This window comes from Camellia sinensis, chromosome 2, assembly GCF_055761805.1.
Source record: "Camellia sinensis isolate YWXY chromosome 2, ASM5576180v1, whole genome shotgun sequence".
NCBI classification, from domain to species: domain Eukaryota; kingdom Viridiplantae; phylum Streptophyta; class Magnoliopsida; order Ericales; family Theaceae; genus Camellia; species Camellia sinensis.
The window spans coordinates 67,997,349-68,016,423 of NC_138962.1; the positions used below are offsets into that span (position 1 = coordinate 67,997,349).

General features: G+C 33.5%; 2 protein-coding genes across 2 annotated transcripts; one reads left to right on the plus strand and one right to left on the minus strand.

Moving 5' to 3' along the window:
- Window positions 1-3,024: 3,024 nt before the first annotated feature.
- Window positions 3,025-8,453, minus strand: LOC114307504 (uncharacterized). Its single transcript, XM_028252899.2, has 3 exons — window positions 8,056-8,453; window positions 5,373-5,497; window positions 3,025-3,825 (listed from the first exon to the last, which is right to left on the minus strand). The coding sequence occupies exons 1-3, from the start codon at window positions 8,451-8,453 to the stop codon at window positions 3,401-3,403; spliced, it is 948 nt and encodes a 315-aa protein (XP_028108700.2). The 3' UTR covers window positions 3,025-3,400.
- Window positions 8,454-12,768: 4,315 nt separating this feature from the next.
- LOC145814091 (uncharacterized) lies at window positions 12,769-16,662 on the plus strand. The gene is made up of 3 exons (XM_082910617.1): window positions 12,769-13,111; window positions 13,539-13,777; window positions 16,588-16,662. Exons 1-3 carry the CDS (start codon window positions 12,769-12,771, stop codon window positions 16,660-16,662), a joined length of 657 nt encoding a protein of 218 aa, XP_082766743.1.
- The last annotated feature ends 2,413 nt before the right edge of the window (window positions 16,663-19,075 follow it).

Below are 19,075 nucleotides of genomic sequence, written 5' to 3' on the forward strand. Positions count from 1 at the left end.
TTCTTTTGCATAAATTTGTATCTATCTCTGTCACAAATATTTTATCAGCAATGATAGGTATCATGAAAAATCTTTCATGAAAATAATCATGAAAGCTTTGTGACTCTTTGATTACGCTTAGAATAAAGCACCACACACTAATCAAGGTAATCCAAAGATCATAAATCTTTCATGATTATTTTCATGAAAAAAATTTCATAATCCATAACTTTTCTCATATTTTATATTGTAATTCATTTTTTTTTGGAAGAACACATTCATTGCAATTTGCATGTTTGTACAAAATTGTCATAATAAAAAAAACTTTTCATGCCTCTCCTTTGTTTTTTACACAATTCCTCACAAACACAGTCCATATACCCCACTTGTTAATTATTCAATCCACTTTTATATATATTTTTGACGATATTATATTCTCACCTCCCAAACAACCCTAAGTGAGAAAAACAAACCTCCAAAATGGATAAAACAATTTGTTGCAAGTCCTTGGCGGAATCAGCTCTAGATTCTTTTGGTGTATTGTATCTTGTTATGGATCTTAGTGTCTATTATAAATATTGCTAAAAAGTAAATTTCAATTGGAAGGTTCTTAAAAGCCTATTTTTGTATTTTCCAAACTTTTTCACATATATTCATTTTCTTGCTCTTAGGAGTTTTAGACTAAGGCCAAGTTTGGGAAGATCCAAAAAAGCCAAAAAGTCAAAAAGTTACTCAAAAAGCTAAAAAGTTAACACTATTCACCAAAAGTCAACAATTACGGCTGCACAACTCCCAATTCAAATTTTTCTCTATAAATCAATTTTTACAATTTTTTATTACACATTTTTTAATAAAAAGTCAAAAAGTTAACCCAAACATCCATATTTTCAACCTCAATTTTTTAGTCCAAAAAGACAAAAAGTGCACTTTTTTAGTCTTCCCAAACTTGGCCTAATTAAAAACTTGACGGTTAATTACACAACATCCTCTCAACTATTACTAAACGGTGATATTATATGTATCAATTAATATATACCAACAATGTTAGGGATACTAACAATCTTACTAAACTCACTTACAAGTTTTGATAAGATAAACCATCACTTGATATGCTAGGGTCGACCCACATCTTGTTAGTGTATTAGTAAGATTGTTAGTATCCCTAATATTTTTTTAATGCACACACTAGTGTACTAATTAGTGTTACATCATTATTACTAACTCCACCTATTATACAAATTACAAATACTTAAAACCTCTAACATTATGGCATATCATCTGTTAATATACTAGTTAATACATTAATTGATGCATATAACATTATTTATTACTAAAACATCAATTTATCATCCTTACTTTTAAAATCTTATATTTAGACCAATCAATTATAAAACATGGTATAAATATCCTAAAATAATTTTATAATTAAGAAATCTAGATATACATTTTTTTTAGTTTGAGTAGTTAATTAAAAAAAAAACATATAACAAAGAACCAAAAAGGTGGGAAGGGGGAATTTTTTTGAAAAAAAAAAAAAAAATTAGGGTTTGATTTTTATAACAAAATAAATTCAAAATTTTTAATTTTTTAATTTAAAATTTAATATTTTGATTTGTTGTTAATCTAAATAATTTTCTATTTTTATCAAGTAAAAGTGACAAAAAATATTTTATTTTTGTTGTTAAATTTAACAAAAAAAGGATAATTTAGACATTTCAAGTATATTTACATTGAATTGAATTTAATGATTAAAATTTTTTTTCATCAGTTTTACTTAACGAAAATAAATAAATAATTTAGATTGAAAATAAATCAAAATAATAAAAATTTATTGATAAAATAAAATTAAAGATTAATTTGTTACAGAGGTCAAACTCTAAAATTTTATTTGTAATTTTTCCAAAAATTAAAATTAAAAATTTAAAGCCAATGTTAAAAAAAAAAAAGTAACAACTAATTTTTTTTTTTTTGACACTGATTTTAAATTTTTAACTTTTAAACTTGAAAAATATTTTAGGTTCTAAATTTTATATTAAATAAATGATCAAATATCTTATGGTATAGAGTCTACAAAATTACAGACCACACACTTATATAAGACATTTAATCATTTATTTAATATAAAATTTGGTGTCTCTTCTATTATTTTTATACCCAGTTGAAGCAGAGGGTCTTATTTATTGGCCAGTGGCTAAAAAATCTAAAATTTCAATGTGAGTGGGACATTGAAAATTAATTATCAAAGACATGGGAATTTATTCCCACTCACGCGCCTTTCCTTGCATTTATTCTCCCGTCTCTTTATTCTCCTTTTCTCTCTCTTCTGTCCCTCGCTCTTTCCTCTCTCCTCTCTCACCTCTCGCTGTCTAAAGGATCCGTTTGGTAAAATTATAAAAAAATGATTATAAATTATAACTTAACAGATTATAATTTATAGCTGTAAGTATAAGTTGGTAGTCTATTTGGTGTAACTGTAAGATTATAGATTTAAACAGCAGGGTTGTATTTGATAAATAAACTGTAAAATAACTTTTTGCTGTGTAATTATCATTTTTGCCCTTATGAATAGGAAAATTGTAATTTTGTCATTTTCTTCTCTTTAAATTTTGAAAAAGTTATTTCATTAATAGAAGTTAATTAATTAGTACCTAATTTGATACATTTTTACATTACCTCAAATTTATTATTTCATTATTATTTTTTTTTGTTAATATCATTTTTACACCTTTTTTATTTAACCTATTCTATATAATCGAATATTTTATTGGCAAAAACATAATAGTTTATTGATTATAATAAAATTTATTAAAAAAAAATTACAATCACCATATTAAGAAAGAAAGAAAACAAATATGATTAAGAGAGCAGCTATCAGAATTTTGTGATTGAGCTTGAAAAGATACAGATTCCAACACTAGAAGAAGAATCCAATGCTTTGATTTGAGATGAGTAATGCTTGTATGCTACTGATATATTGGACAAGAAAATCCAATGCTTTGATTTGAGATGAGTAATGCTAGAAACAGAAAACGAATTGCTAGACTTTCAAAACCAAAGTAACTAACAGCTATAAGGACAACAATAATAAAATAGAAAAGCAAATTTATAGTTTCCATTAATTACAATGTCATATTTAAGTTTGCTCATGAAAGCGGTGCTTCTCACATTTTGATTACCAACTACAAAAATATGAAGACACAATGCGAACTGAAAAGCATTAGTTTAAAGGAACATGTAAAATAGTCTGAGAATAGAAACAAACAAAAATGTAAGCAGAAGGCTATGCACCTCAATTAACATTTATAAATTATACATAATCAACAAGCATACATGTTTTCTACACGTCCAAAATGATACCATTGCAAACAAAACAGTCAAAAAAAAAAAAAAAAAAAAAAGATTACAAGAAATACAATAATTGTCAATAGCCTATCTTTGAGGTCAAAGGTTTGCACCTTAAATAATATGGGAAGTTTTCAAATGAAACTTCAATGTTGTTGGCACTGAAAATTCCTTCTTGTAACCCATCTTTAAACGCTTGGCGCATCGTCAATGCTAACATTGGAGAATCAAGATCCTTGAGAAGTTCTCTATTTTCCCTTTGCTCATCATGAATTTTAGAAATGTTGCCACTTAAGTCAAACTCGGAAGCAGGTGATCCTGCAAGCATCTGCAGAAGTGGTCTCAATTCATGAGTTTCCCCAGGGATCTTTCCAATATCAGCATCCCCAGCATCCTCCAATGTAATGGTATCAAGATTCGGGTTTTCAGAGGTAACATCAGAAGATGGAACAACGGCCTTCTCACTTGATGAACCACCATTTCCATCATCAAGGACATAAGCATCTTTCATTTCAGAATCCAGAATAAGATTATTAGATACGTCGCAAGTTTGATTGGTGGTGATTACAAAGATGTTATACATGACTAAAGATGTTAAAAAATCCAAATCCTCTAAAATTGATTGGGAACTTAAAGATGTTATACATGACTAACACTATTGTGCACTTTGGTCCTAAATTTTTCATGAAAAGATATGTAAACATTTGTTTATACCAACAAAATTAAGGGGAACTTGAGTTTTGAGAAAAAAAAGGGTACAGCATACAGGATCACATGACCAAGACATCACATGTACCGTTCAACTTATTTTCCTATTTTCTTTTCAAGCAATGACCTTGAGCATGACCAACTCTCATAGTTTGATTGGTGGTGATTACAAAGCCCAACAACAAATAACCACTACATAACCAATTACTATTGATTCCAGGTTTGCACACGCAGTGAGCCAATACCTACATTGTCACTCTCCTAAACAACTCAACAAGCAAAGAGGTCATAATCATTTGGCACCAACAGATTAGAATATGACAAAAAGATTAGAATATTATAATCATCTAGCACCAAATCAGCTCCTAGTTACACAGCTTAAAAGTGTGAATTGATAATTTAGTAAAGTAGACAAGATATTTGACATATTAATAGTTTCTGTCTAATACTACCATGATGAGAATCTTCGAACCGTTTCATTTCATTTAATGCACTTATATTACTACGTAGCATATTTATGTTATTTACTGATTACCGCTACTGCAACTTGAACTGACCAACTCTAGTAATGCAAATGAAGGTTGCAATTGTTATAAAAAATTCTTAATTTGACGACATACAAAGAGGATTGCAGTATGATGTAACATGAATGTACGTCATGGAGATCAAGAGGTTTTGCATGGCTACAAGCTTTACTAGATGGGAAAAAAGAACAAAAGAAAAAGGGGTTTTCACTAGAGAGAGAAAGAGAGAGAATTGCCTCTGTTTATAGCAAATTTTTTTTTATCTTGTCTACTTTACTAAAATTTCTGAGGCTATCTAGTTATGAGATAAATTAGAAAAGAAAACCAAACTAAACAATAGATAGATAAATGCTGGATGATGAGCAAATCAAAGAAGAAAGAAGTCAATGAACTAGCAAATGGAAAAAGCTTAAACAGACAAGGGGCTTTCAGTCACCATGCTGTTTCCATCAAATAGAAAATAGAAAAACACAATTTTACCAGGCCACATCTTGCCTTTTCAAACTTCAACAACATGGCCCTGATCCCAACCCACAGTCTCAGTAATCCATTAAATTGGAGATAAACAAGATATACTTCCCAAGTAATTGAGCAGAAATTGAGATTTAACAATACAAATCTAGTATTATCCAAACAACCACCATTATAAATCCTTCCCAACTATTAAAACACATAACAAAGGGGAGAATCGAAGCAAGAAGAGAGAGAGAGAGAGAGAGAGAGGAACAGAGAGTGTGATCTGATTTTGGTCTGTTTAAACCCTAACTCGATGTGTGTGTGTGTGTATATATATCACAAACAAAAGGCATGAACTCTTACCTTTTTGGTGCAGATCTTGGAGAAATCTTGGAGAAATCTTCGACTTCGATCGGTTGATCTTGGAGAGATGTGGAGGATCATCTTCGGTCGCCAAGGAAATGAGAAAAGGAGTGTGAGGAGAGGAGCTGGCTAGGAGAACGAAAAAGGGCTTATATAGTGGCATAACCGTAATTGTTGAAGTTTTGGAGGGGCATTTTAGTCATTTTATGACCCTCCAATCAGCTACGTGCTTAAGTTATAATTTGTAAGCATCCCCTGAGCAACTTCTCCATTTGAGCTGAAAACAGTTTTTTTAAAACTATAATTTGATAGTTTAAGTTGTACCAAACACAACATTATAGTTTAAATTAAGTCAAAAGTTAAAATAAGCAGCTTATAAGTTTTACCAAACAGACCCAAAGGGCCCGTTTGGTAGAGCTGCGGGAAAGTGATTATAGATTATAGCTAAACAAATTATAGCTTATAGCTGTAATTATAAGCTGGTAACCTGTTTGTTGTAGCTGTAGGATTATAGATTTAAGCAGCAGAGTTGTGTTTGGTAAATAAGCTATAAAATAGTTTTTTGCTGTGTAATTGTCATTTTTGCCCTTATGAACAGGAAAATTGTAATTTTGTCATTTTATTCTCTTTAAATTTTGAAAAAGTTATTTCATTAATGGAAGTTGATTAATTAGTACCTAATTTGGTATATTTTTACATTACCTCAAATTTATTATTATTATTTTTTTATTTTTCAATTTTTTTTTTGTTAATATCATTTTTACACCTTTTTTATTTAACCTATTCTATATAATCAAATTTTTTATTGGCAAAAACAGAATAGTTTATTGATTATAATAAAATTTATTAAAAAAAACATTACAATCACCATATTAAGAAAGAAAGAAAAACAAATATGATTAAGAGAGTAACTATCAGAATTTTGTGATTGAGCTTGAGGAGATATAGATTCCAACACTAGAAGAAGAATCCAATGCTTTGATTTGAGATGAGTAATGCTAGAAACAGAAAACGAATTGCTAGGGGTGTGTTTGGTAACGTTTACGTTTTCAGTTTATATTTACAAAAATTTTATAAATTGGTTTTTGTTTATTTTTAGAAAAACATAAACTACAAACGCGTTTGGTAATTGACAAAATGTTTAAAAAAATTTAAAAATATAAAAAAGAGTGAGAAATGGCAAGTGATGGCAAGTGGCGGCGGAAGACGATGGTGGAAAGTGGTGACGGTGGGTGGTGGTGGTGGATGGGTGGGTGACGGATGACGGGTAGTGGGTGGTAGCGAGTGGGTGGTGGTGGTGGTAGTGGCGGGTGGTGGTGGCAAGTAGGTGGCGGATGGTGGTGGCGGGTGGTGGTGGTGGTGGTTGTGGGTGGGTGGGTGACGGTGGCGAGTGGTAGCGAGTGGGTGGTGGTGGTGGTGGTGGTGGTAGCAAGTGATGGGTGGTGGTGGCAGGTGGGTGGCGGATGGCGGATGATGGCGGGTAGGTGGTGGGTGGATGGGTGACGGTGGCGGGTGATGGGTGGTAACGAGTAGGTGGTGGTGGTGGTGATGGCGGGTGGTGGCGGCAGGTGGGTGGCGGATGGCGGGTGGTGGCGGCAGGTGGGTGGCGGATGGCGGGTGGTGGCAGGTGGTGGTGGTGGTGATGGTGGATGGGTGGGTGACGGTGGCGGGTGGTAGGTGGTAGCGAATGGGTGGCGGTGGCAGGTGGGTGGCGGGTGGGTGGTGGGTGATGGTGGTGGGTGGTGGTGGTAGGTGGTGGATGGTGGTGGCAAGTGAGTGGTGAGTGGTGGTGGTAAGTAGGTGGTGGTGGCGGGCGGTGGATGGTAGTGGCGGGTGGTCGCGGGTGGATGACAGGTGGGTGGTGGGTGGTGGTGGTGGTGGCGAGGGGTGGGTGGTGGTGGTAAGTGGATGGTGGGTGGTGGTGGTTTGTGGGTGGTGGTGATGGGTAGTGGGTGGTGGTGGCAGGTGGGTAGTGAGTAGTGGTGGCAGGTGGTGGTGGGGGTTGGGTGGTGGTGGCGAAAGACGGTGGTAGAAAATGGTGGCGGATGGTAGCTAGTGTTGGGCGGTAAAAAAAAAAAAAACTCAAAACTCAAAACTCAAAACGGAAACACATTTTTTGTGTTTTCATTTTTTTGGCCAAATTTATAAACTGAGACCACTGATTTATAAATCAAAAATTTTACCAAACAAGTTTTTATTTGAGTTTTTAAAATTTTTGAAAATATAAACAAAAAACAGAAAACGTAAGTGTTACTAAACGGCACCTAGACTTTCAAAACCAAAGTAACTAACAGCTATAATGACAACAATAATAAAATGGAAAAGCAAATTTATAGTTTCCATTAATTACAATGTCATATTTAAGTTTGCTCATGAAAGTGGTGATTCTTACATTTTGATTACCAACTACAAAAATATGAAGACACAATGTGAACTGAAAAGCATTAGTTTAAATGAACATGTTAAACAGTTTGAGAATAGAAACAAACAAAAATGTAAACAGAAGGCTATGCACCTCAATTAACATTTATAAATTATACATAATCAACAAGCATACATATTTTCTACACGTCCAAAATGATACCATTGCAAACAAAACAGTCACAAAAAAAAAAAAAAAAAAAAAGATTACAAGAAACACAATAATTGTCAATAGCCTATCTTTGAGGTCAAAGGTCTGCACCTTAAATAATATGGGAAGTTTTCAAATGAAACTTCAATGTTGTTGGCACTGAAAATTCCTTCTTGTAACCCATCTTTAAACGCTTGGCGCATCGTCGATGCTAACATTGGAGAATCAAGATCCTTGAGAAGTTCTCTATTTTCCCTTTGCTCATCATGAATTTTAAAAATGCTGCCACTTAAGTCAAACTCGGAAGCAGGTGATCCTGCAAGCATCTGCAGAAGTGGTCTCAATTCATGAGTTTCCCCAGGGATCTTTCCAATATCAGCATCCCCAGTATCCTCCAATGCAATGGTATCAAGATTCAGGTTTTCAGCGGTAACATCAGAAGATGGAACAACGACCTTCTCACTTGATGAACCACCAGTCCCATCACAATGGACAGAAGCATCATTCATTTCAGAATCCAGAATAAGATTATTAGATACGTCGCAAGTTTGATTGGTGGTGATTACAAAGATGTTATACATGACTAAAGATGTTAAAAAATCCAAATCCTCTAAAATTGATTGGGAACTTAAAGATGTTATACATGACTAGCACTATTGTGCACTTTGATCCTAAATTTTCCATGAAAAGATATGTAAACATTTGTTTATGCCAACAAAATTAAGGGAAACTTGAGTTTTGAGAAAAAAAAAAAGGGTACAGCATACAAGATCACAAGACCAAGACATCACATGTACCGTTCAACTTATTTTCCTATTTTCTTTTCAAGCAATGACCTTGAGCATGACCAACTCTCACAGTTTGATTGGTGGTGATTACAAAGCCCAACAACAAATAACCACTGCATAACCAATTACTAGTGATTCCAGGTTTGCACACGCAGTGAGCCAATACCTACAGTGTCACTCTCCTAAACAACTCAACAAGCAAAGAGGTCATAATCATTTGGCACCAACAGATTAGAATATGACAAAAATATTAGAATATTATAATCATTTGGCACCCAATCAGCTCCTAGTTACACAGCTTAAAAGTGTGAATTGATAATTTAGTAAAGTAGACAAGATATTTGACATATTAATAGTTTCTGTCTAATACTACCATGATGAGAATCTTCAAACTGTTTCATTTCCTTTAATGCACTTATATTACTACGTAGCATATTTATGTTATTTACTGATTACCGCTACTGCAACTTGAACTGACCAACTCTAGTAATGCAAATAAAGGTTGCAATTGTTATAAAAAAATTCTTAATTTGACGACATACAAAGAGGATTGCACTATGATGTAACATGAATGTACGTCATGGATATCAAGAGGTTTTGCATGGCTACAAGGTTTACCAGATGGGAAAAAAGAACAAAAGAAAAAGGGGTTTCCACTGGAGAGAGAGAAAGAGAGAGAATTGCCTCTATTTATAACAATTTTTTTTATCTTGTCTACTTTACTGAAATTTCTGAGGCTATCTAGTTATGAGATAAATTAGAAAAGAAAACCAAACTAAACAATAGATAGATAAATGCTGGATGATGAGCAAATCTAAGAAGAAAAGAGTCAATGAAGTAACAAATGGAAAAAGCTTAAACAGACAAGGGGCTTTTCAGTCACCATGCTATTTCTATCAAATAGAAAACAAAAAAACACAATTTTACCAGGCCACATCTTGCCTTTTCAAACTTCAACAACATGGCCCTGATCCCAACCCACAGTCTCAGTAATCCATTAAATTGGAAATAAACAATATATGCTTCCCAAGTAATTGAGCAGAAGTTGAGATTTAACACTACAAATCTAGTATTATCCAATCAACCGCCATTATAAATCCTTCCCAAGTATTAAAACACATAACAGAGGGGAGAATCGAAGCAAGAAGAAAGAGAGAGAGAGAGAGAGGAATAGAGAGTGTGATCTGATTTTGGTCTGTGTAAACCCTAACTCAATGTGTGTGTATATATATATATATCACAAACAAAAGGCATGAACTCTTACCTTTTTGGTGCAGATCTTGGACAAATCTTGGAGAAATCTTCGACTTTAATCGGCTGATCTTGGAGAGATGTAGAGGATCATCTTCGGTCGCCAAGGAAATGAGAAGAAGAGTGTAAGGAGAGGAGCAGGCTAGGGCAACGAAAGAGGGCTTATATAGTGGCATAACCGTAATTGTTGAAGTTTTGGAGGGGCATTTTAGTCATTTCATGACCCTCCAATCAGCTGCGTGCTTAAGCTATAATTTGTAAGCATCCCCCGAGCAGCTTCTCCATTTGAGCTGAAAACAGCTTTTTTGAAGCTATAATTTGATAGTTCAAGTTGTACCAAACATAATATTATTGCTTAAATTAAGTCAAAAGTTGAAATAAGTAACTTATAAGTTTTACCAAACTGGCCCAAAATCAGACACCTCCCCTTTTTTTTTTTTTCCATTTCTTTTAAACTATAGTTTATTTTAGGATAAATTACAAATACACCCCTTAAGATATTTACTTAAAGTACAAATTACCTCCTATAATTTGTAAAATCACAAATACCTCTTTACTAGTATTTTTTAGGGAAAATTGGCCTAAGGTCTCTCCTGTACTTTTGATAGGAGAAGAGGTCCAAAATAATATGTTTTGATGGCTAAGGTCCCTCAAATTTATTTTAGGTTATAAAGTACCTAAATTACCCTTCCTTTATAACATAAATTTGTTTGAATATTATATTGTTGACTTAACTGATAGATTTTGAAAACCGAATTTGCAGTGGAGTTTTCGTCGGAGATTTCAGTGGAGATTTCATGGTGGAGATTTCGTCGGAGATTTCAGTGGAGTTGACGAGAAAGATTGCTATTTCGTTGGAGATTTCAGTGGTGTTACAGTGTGTTGATCGCGTAGATTTTCAGTGGAGTTGAATCAAGTTTGTTTTCGATGGAGATACCACATGCATTTTGATTTTTATTTTGAATTTTTGTTTAGAGAGAGGCCAGTTTGATAAAGTTTATTTTTATTTTTGGAATTAATTTTTTATTATTTGTTTTTTAATCAATTTCAAAGAGTGTTGACAGTGTGTTGATCGCGTAGGTTTTTTAGTGGAGTTGAATCAGGTTTGTTTTCGATTTAGATTCCACATGGATTTTGATTTTTGTTTTGAATTTTTGTTTAGAGAGAGGCCAGCTTGATAGAGTTGATTTTTATTTTTGGAATTAATTTTTCATTCTTTGTTTTTTGATCAATTTCAAATAATGTTTACAGTGTAGATGATTTTGATGTTTAGAGTTCATTTTTCATGCTCTGTTTTTTATCAACATGCTGATCAATGATAAGTTTTGTTCTATGTTTTGTCAAACCAGAGAAATTTCATTTTCTGCACTTTTGTTTGTGTAGTCCAGAGAAAATTATAAGTGCATATGGACATATTATTAGAAGTTTCTAATGCAGATAGAATATGAGAAAGTGAATGTAAGTTCATAAATTTCTCTGGACTTGTATTATTAGTTCAGAGAAAATTGTAAGTTTGTTACTCACTTTCAGTTTGTAGTTCTGAGAAAATTATATGTTTGTAGAAGATGAATAGAAGTTTTTGTTTCTCTAAGGAAAAGTTATTTTTTGTGTTTTTTTCTTTCAGTTTATATGGACAATGTAGTGTTTTTTGTTATCTTGAAGGTGTATATAAGTTTGTAAATTTCTCTGGATTTTTCTGTGAGTGCAATATTACAGAATGACGCATAGAAAATTGTTAGCTTGTAGTGAGGTGAAAATCACGGAGAAGCCTATAATTTCATAACAGATATTTTGTGTGATTTTTTTCTATGATTTTGTTTAATAGTTAGCAGTAAATTTCTCTGTGATTTATTAAGTTTCTGTGATTTTGTTTTTTATCATCTTGAAGGTGAATATCAGTTTGTAGATGTCTTTGGACTTTTATTTTAAGTTCAGAGAAAATTATAATTTTTAGAAATTTCTCTGGACTTTTATGTTGTTCTTGTGAAGTGTTTCTATGTTAAACAAATTATTTTTCTTGTTTTTTGTTTCAGTTTCAATGGACAGTGCAGTGTTGTTGCTGTGCAAATATGGGAATGATACTATTGTCATTAATGTTTCATGCGAATTGAATTTTAAGGAATGGGTTGGCATTTTGTGTAAAACATGGGAGAGTTTGAAACCTGAGACTATGTGTATGTCATATTCTATTTTGGGCCATCCGAATTGTATGGTTCGAAATAATATTGATTTTCTAAATATGTTGAGGGTTGTTTGTGCACGCGGTGTTGATATAGTTGATGTTTCAGTTACTAGATGTAGTACTTCTGATGAAGAGGATGAAGTGGGGTCTAATTGGGTAGATGTTGTGGATAGTGAGTGTGATAGGCTGGTGGATATTGAAAGGAATTCACTCTCTAAGTTTTGTTCTCACCAAGAAAAGGTGTTATTGTCGGCTAGCTGGTGGAATAATATTACGAGTGTTGGATAAAAGTTTGAGGGTGGTGTGGTTGAGTTCTGTACTTTTTTATGAAAGTATGCTATTGAGGTTGGTTTTCAGTTTACGTATGTTAAAAATGACAAGCTGAGGGTTACGGCAGAATGTGCATATAAGGAATCAAGGGGATGTATGTGGCGTGTACATGCTTCTGTTGAAAAAACAAATGGGTTCTTCTACATAAGGACTTTGAACAATGAACATACGTGTGGTGTGGCGGTTCGTACGAGTAAACATTCGAGGATGACTTCCAGCTTAGTTTCTGGGCTGATACTTGAAAAGGTAAGTGCAAAACCATTAACTCGTCCAATGGATGTTGTGAAAGAAATGAAAGAAAAGTATAGGGTCTCAATCAGTTATAACTGTGGTTGGTTGGGTGTTGAAAAAGCAAAATGTAGTACATATGGGGATTCTTGTTTGTCATTTGATCAATTACGGTGGTATTTTGATGAGGCATTGAAGAACAATCCAGGTAGTCATTTTGAGTTAGATTTTGAAGATAACAAGCATTTCAAAAGAGTGTTTGTGGCTTTTCATACATGCATTGCTGGTTTCAAATATTGTTGGTCATTGCTTTTTCTTGATGGAACATTTTTGAAAGGACGATACAAAGGAGTTATGCTTGCTGCAACGGGGAAAGATGGGAATGAAGGTAACTGTAAATATATATAATTTTATCTAAGTATGTGAATTTTCTATACATGTAGGAATTGAGTGAATGTGAATTTTCTCTGATTTTGGCCACTGTGTGGATTTTCTATGGTTGTGGCCACTGTGAGAATTTTCACTGGATTTTGGTCAGTGTGTGAATTTTCTCTGGATGTTGTCATTGTGTGAATTGTATTTGTAGGTGGTCACTAAGTGAATTTTCTCTGGATATTATGATTGTGTGAATTTTCTCTGTAGTTGGTCACTAAGTCAATTTTCTCTGGATGTTGCAATGTGTGAATTTTCTCTGGAGTTGGGCACTAAGTGAATTTTCTCTGGATGTTGGCAGTGTCAAACTTCTCTGGTTGTTTATTGTTCTATTTTTCTCTGCATGTGTATATCTAATATGCTTATTCCTATTTGTTTTGTAGGTTTTTTTCCTGTAGCTTTTGCTGTTGTTGATGCTGAGAATAAAGACAATTGGTGTTGGTTTCTTGAACATTTATGTGGAGTATTGGGATCAGAAAGGGTGATAAGTTTCATATCAGATCGACATTGTGGTATTGTGGAGGGAATTGCTAGGTTTTTCCCTAACTGCTTTCATGGATTTTGTCTGGAACATCTAAAGAGGAATTTGAGGGATAAATTGTCATGTGGAAACACAAATTTGGTTAAGGAGACGATTTTGTCCAAGTTTTCAGAATGTGCATATACTCAAACAAAGGCATCATTTCATTTCAAGTTAAATGAATTAAAAAGTGAGGGAGGAGACATTGTGAGTGTTTTCTTGAGAAGTTTACCATATGAAAAATGGAGTGATGCATATTTTGCGGGGAAACATTATGGTGAGATATATTCAAATGTTGCTGAGTCATTCAATTCATGGATACGAGAAGCTCGGCACTTGCCAATAACAAATTTGGTGGACATGATACGGTTGCAAATCATGAATATGAGGTCTGATAGGAGGCTGCTCTCTAGTAAATGGAATAAAATTCTGTGTCCTCGTATGGATAGTGTGTTGGAGAAGTCTTTTTTGGATGGGAGGACATGGAATGTGAGTTTATCATCTGATAATGTCTTTGAAGTGCATTGTTTTCCTTCAGTTATGGTTGATCTTGGGTTGAGAACTTGTTCATGTCGAAAATGGAAAATAAATGGGTATCCATGTCAACATGCTGTTGCTGCAATTTTTAGGAGTGGAAAGAATTTGACTTCATTTGTTGAACCATTTTTTCATGCTGATATGTATCGTCAAGCATACTCGTTTTCGATTGGCCCAGTTTCAACTGTTGAAAAACCTGTGTGTAGCATTGAAGATGCTATGATTTTACCTCCATTGAGCAAGAGACCTGCTGGGAGGCCGAATAAGAACAGAATTGCTTTTACTGGAGAGTTTAAAAGGGTGACGTTGTGAGAGTATTGGTCACCATAAGAAGAGGACATGCAAGGAACCTTTGTTAAATAGTTGAGGATTATACATTTTATTGATTGAATAATACATTTGATGATTACTTTGTGTATTTTGTTTTGTGAAATATATTTTTTAGACAGTGTATATAATAATATCAATCAAATTCATGCAAAGAAATTTTTCAATATCAGTTAAAGTGTGCATTGTGTTTGTTGATATATACTATAGGCAGTGGGTTTGTAAGACCTGTCAAATTCATCCAGAGAAATTTTCCTATGGCAGAGAAAATTCTGTGTATTGTGTTTTGAAGTTTTATATTCATCCACATAAATTTGACAATGGCAGAGAAAAGTACTGTGTGGATTGTGTTTTTTGAATTTGATAATTGTTTTGTACTAACACAGTGCATTAGAGATTGAATGATCATATAGGTACCTTCTTTGGCGAGATATGAGTTAAATTTCTCTGTGAATTTCTGGTAGCTTCATATCAGTCATTTGAAGAAATGTGCACACCAGACAGAGCATACAAAAAATTATTGTACAACCAAGAAACAAAATTAAGCACTTTTGAAATTTCTCTGAGTTAAGAATTTCTCTGGACCAGGGAAGAATTTCTCTGGACTCACTTCAACTCAGAAATTTGTGTTAAAGCCAGAGAAATTTTCCTCACCAACTCGGAGAAATTCCTCCTCTCTAAATCACTCAACCCAGAGAAATTCATAACTCAAAAATTCCATTTTCTGTCACCATTCAAATCCGTCAATTTCATCCAGAGAAATTATCCACCATCAGAGAAAACTATCTGGGCATTGTGTTTTGAAATTTGAAATTCATGCAGTGAAATTTTTCAGTGGCAGATAAAATTATTGTGCGCTTTGTGTTTTGTTGAGTTTGATGATTGTTTTGTACCAACACAAAGTATTACAGATTACATGATCATATAGGCATCCCCTTGGGACGATACAAGTTAAATTTCTCTGTGAATTTAAGGTAGTTCATACCAGAGAAATTTCTGCAGACAATTTTCTCTGTGAATCACAATAAAAAATATATATATATTTAACCATCGATAGGTATGAAATTTACATTAGTCGAAATAAAAATAAAAAAAAAATTTAGATTAGTCAATAAAGGATATATACATATATGTCAAGGAGCATCATTCCTTCAATGTATCAACAAAAAATTGAATGGTTAATACTGTATGGATATATACATATATGTGAGGCAATTTTCTCTGTGTGGATATGTACATTGTCTTCCTTTCACTAGTTTCACTATTACATTTGTGGTTCTTCTGGAGGTATTTCAATTGGTTCAGTCCATGACTGACCAACTTCGGTCACAAATCTCTCTATGAGTTCTGTCCTCATCAACCTTATCTCTTGTGTGGACAATTTGGAGCTGATAGGTTCATGCTTGCTATATTGTTTCATTGTATAACAGACAAAGAGGCCACAATCCAGACTGCATACAAATTATAGGTATGGTTAGTTTTAAGAAACATACAAATCAGATTATCTTATTTATAGATGTATGAAACTTATGAATCACGTTCTTGTTGTGGAGCATTGTTGACATACTCAAAGTCGTAACTTGTGTTTTGTGAGTTTATAAATTTGAAAGAGGGTTGTGATTGATCGTCTCTTTCAAGGCAAGCTTTTAAAAAATTCTCCACGTAATCTTGCTGCAAAAAAATATTTTTTAAATAACAGAGAAATTTACGAACAAATTAATGGGATTCTATGAAAATTATCATCACATAAAGATGATGATGAATCAGAGAAATTTGCACTCGTTACCAATTGTTTTGCATCTTTGACATATTTGTCTTCTGCATCATCCCTCCTTGGCCTCAGTGAGTTGTAGAACCTCCATAAATTGTCTTGTTTGTCCAGGACAAGCAAGGTCCAGTGATTTCCATGTGTGGACTTCTTATTACCTCCAGTATTTATTGGGAAATGGAAGAACCTGTAGTTCCTTCATGCTATTTCAATATGCTTGTCAAATAAGGACACTCGAAAAGTTTGATTTTCTGTCATCTTGATGAAATTCTGTGTTCAGAGAAAATCAAAAAATGGTGTTGTTATGACTAGTGACACAACTGGCTTCAAGAAGTATCTTAAGAAGAGAAAGTAATAAGTAAATTCCAGAGAAAATCAAATAAAATAGTAGTAACATACTAAGCTCATAGATGTGAAAAAAAATGAGGTTGGTTGTTGTCTTTCTCTCATTTGGTCAGCCAAAAGGATCTCTCCATAGCCATCAATGACCTGAAAAATATGATTTATAATTTTAATATTGGTTTATAAAGGCTGATGGAACATTGCAGAGAAATTTTGATGAAAGGGAAAGACTTACATTGCTGGCAATTTCTTTTTGCTTTATTAGGTTTCCAATGTCTTCAAAGGTAATGAGATTCAACTCATTTGTCCAAATTAAAGCCCTACAAGATGACAAAGAAGGGATCGAATTGTTGTTAATGCAATATAAGTCTATAATTTGTTGTTTGTTATCTTCTATTTTGTTTGTTGTACTTACTCAAGTCTAGACACATTTGATATGCGCTGCAAGATGTCTTTTACATGATCTTTTATCAATCTTGAAATCGGAAGAGTTTGTGGAAAGACCTAAGATTTTCTGATGTTTATAGGTTGAGGCAAGACGTACGCATCAGCATCAAGCACTTCTTTGTCCTTCGTGCGTTGCTCAGCTTGCTTTACAGCTTGTTTTGAAGCTCTAGTCACTTTCGCAACTTTGGGATATTGGAATTCTGGATCATGCTGCTTTTCCTTCCTTTCTTTTGCCTTTAAATTTTTTATCATTGATGTTGGATCTTTTTTGACTGTAGACAGTGAAAATATTAGGAAAAGTGAAATTTCTCTGAAGTAACAGATGATATTTCAATATGTAAATTTATTTGATTCAATATTTTGCAGTTACCATAGACTTTTGTCTTTTGTTTTGGTTGTTCTTTGTGTGCCATTTGTTCTTGTTGGGTTGTTGGTTGTTATTCCACATACATTCCAACTATACACAGTAAAAATCAAACAAGCCCCAAAAATGGAATAAGAAAATATGCAAAGAAAATGAAATGAGCAGTAGAAATATAACTAATGTGTTCAGAGAAATATAACTTCCAGAGAAAATTACCAATGACAGAGAAAATTATAATAAATAGAAATTTCTCTGAGTTATGTTGACACAAGGACATAGCTTTTTGTGGCTCAAGATTTTCACTGACCTTGTGGTTGAAGTTGTGTTGGTGTTCGGTATGGTTGTGTTGCTAGTTGGACGGAAAGTTCTTGAACTTGTTTATGCAATTTAGCATTTTCAGTTTCAAGCTCCGAATTTGAACACCTCAACTGTTGAATTGTTTTTGTATCGTCTGCTTTTTCAACCTCCAACATCCTTAGTTTCATTTGGATTGTGCTTTCTTTTTCTTGAAGTTCTGAGTTAAGTGATGTCAGGATTCTTATTGAAATATCCTTTTCAGCAAGTAATTCAATCCAATTTCTCTCTTCTTCTTTTTTAGATTGAGAAAGTGCCTTCAGTCTTTGACATAGATCAGCAATTTGGGCATCCTTTGATTCCTCAAATTCTTCAGGCGGATGCATTGTTGAGCCACAAATGCTATCACGTTGTTGGTCCATCGGCTCATTATGTTCTTCTTCATCACTTTCCTCATTGTTTTCTTCTTGCTGTTCATCTTCTTCTTCATCTTCTTGTTCACTGTCTTCTTCTTTCTGTTCATTTTGTTCTTTGTCTTCTGCTTCTATTTCTTCACTTTCTTCTATGGTTTCTTCTTCTCCGCTGCTTGCTTGATGTTCTTGTCCATTGTTGGCTTCGTATTCTTCTACGTTGCCTTCTGCTTGTTCATTTCCTCCATCTTCAGATGGATCTTGTAATGTCTCCTTGAATTTGACAATTGCCTTTTTTGATTCCTTCTTCGTCTTTTTGCTAAGACAGAACTCCTCTGATGGGTTTTTGACTAGCTGCTTGTTATCTGTCTGTAACAGGAGACTCTTTTATTAGAGAAATGTTACAAAATTCACTGAGAGAAAAAATTCAAATAAGGAAAATAAAATTCATCTAAATGATACTAATGGGAAACAAACTTCAGAGAAAATTGTATGGGCCAGAGAAAATTAGAGACAAGGAGTTAATTTTACGAGGCAGAGAAAATTATGAAACAAGCAATATAATTTAGATATCAGAGAAAATCAATCAAGGCATATAAGTTAATGTTTTACTATAATTGTATCAGAGAAATTTGGATTCCAGAGAAAATTCATTAGAAGGATAGAAATAAACAGTGTTTATCAAAGATGCAAGGCACATAAGTTATGGGCAGAGAAAATTACACACAAGGAGATAAAATTTTATGGTCCAGAGAAAATTATGAAACAACCAACATAATTCAGATATTGGAGAAAATCAATCAGGACATATAAGTTAATGTGTTACAATTGTGGTCAGAGAAATTTGGATGGCAGAGAAAATTAATTACAATGGCAGAAATAGACCAGTGGTAACCAAAGAATAAAACATA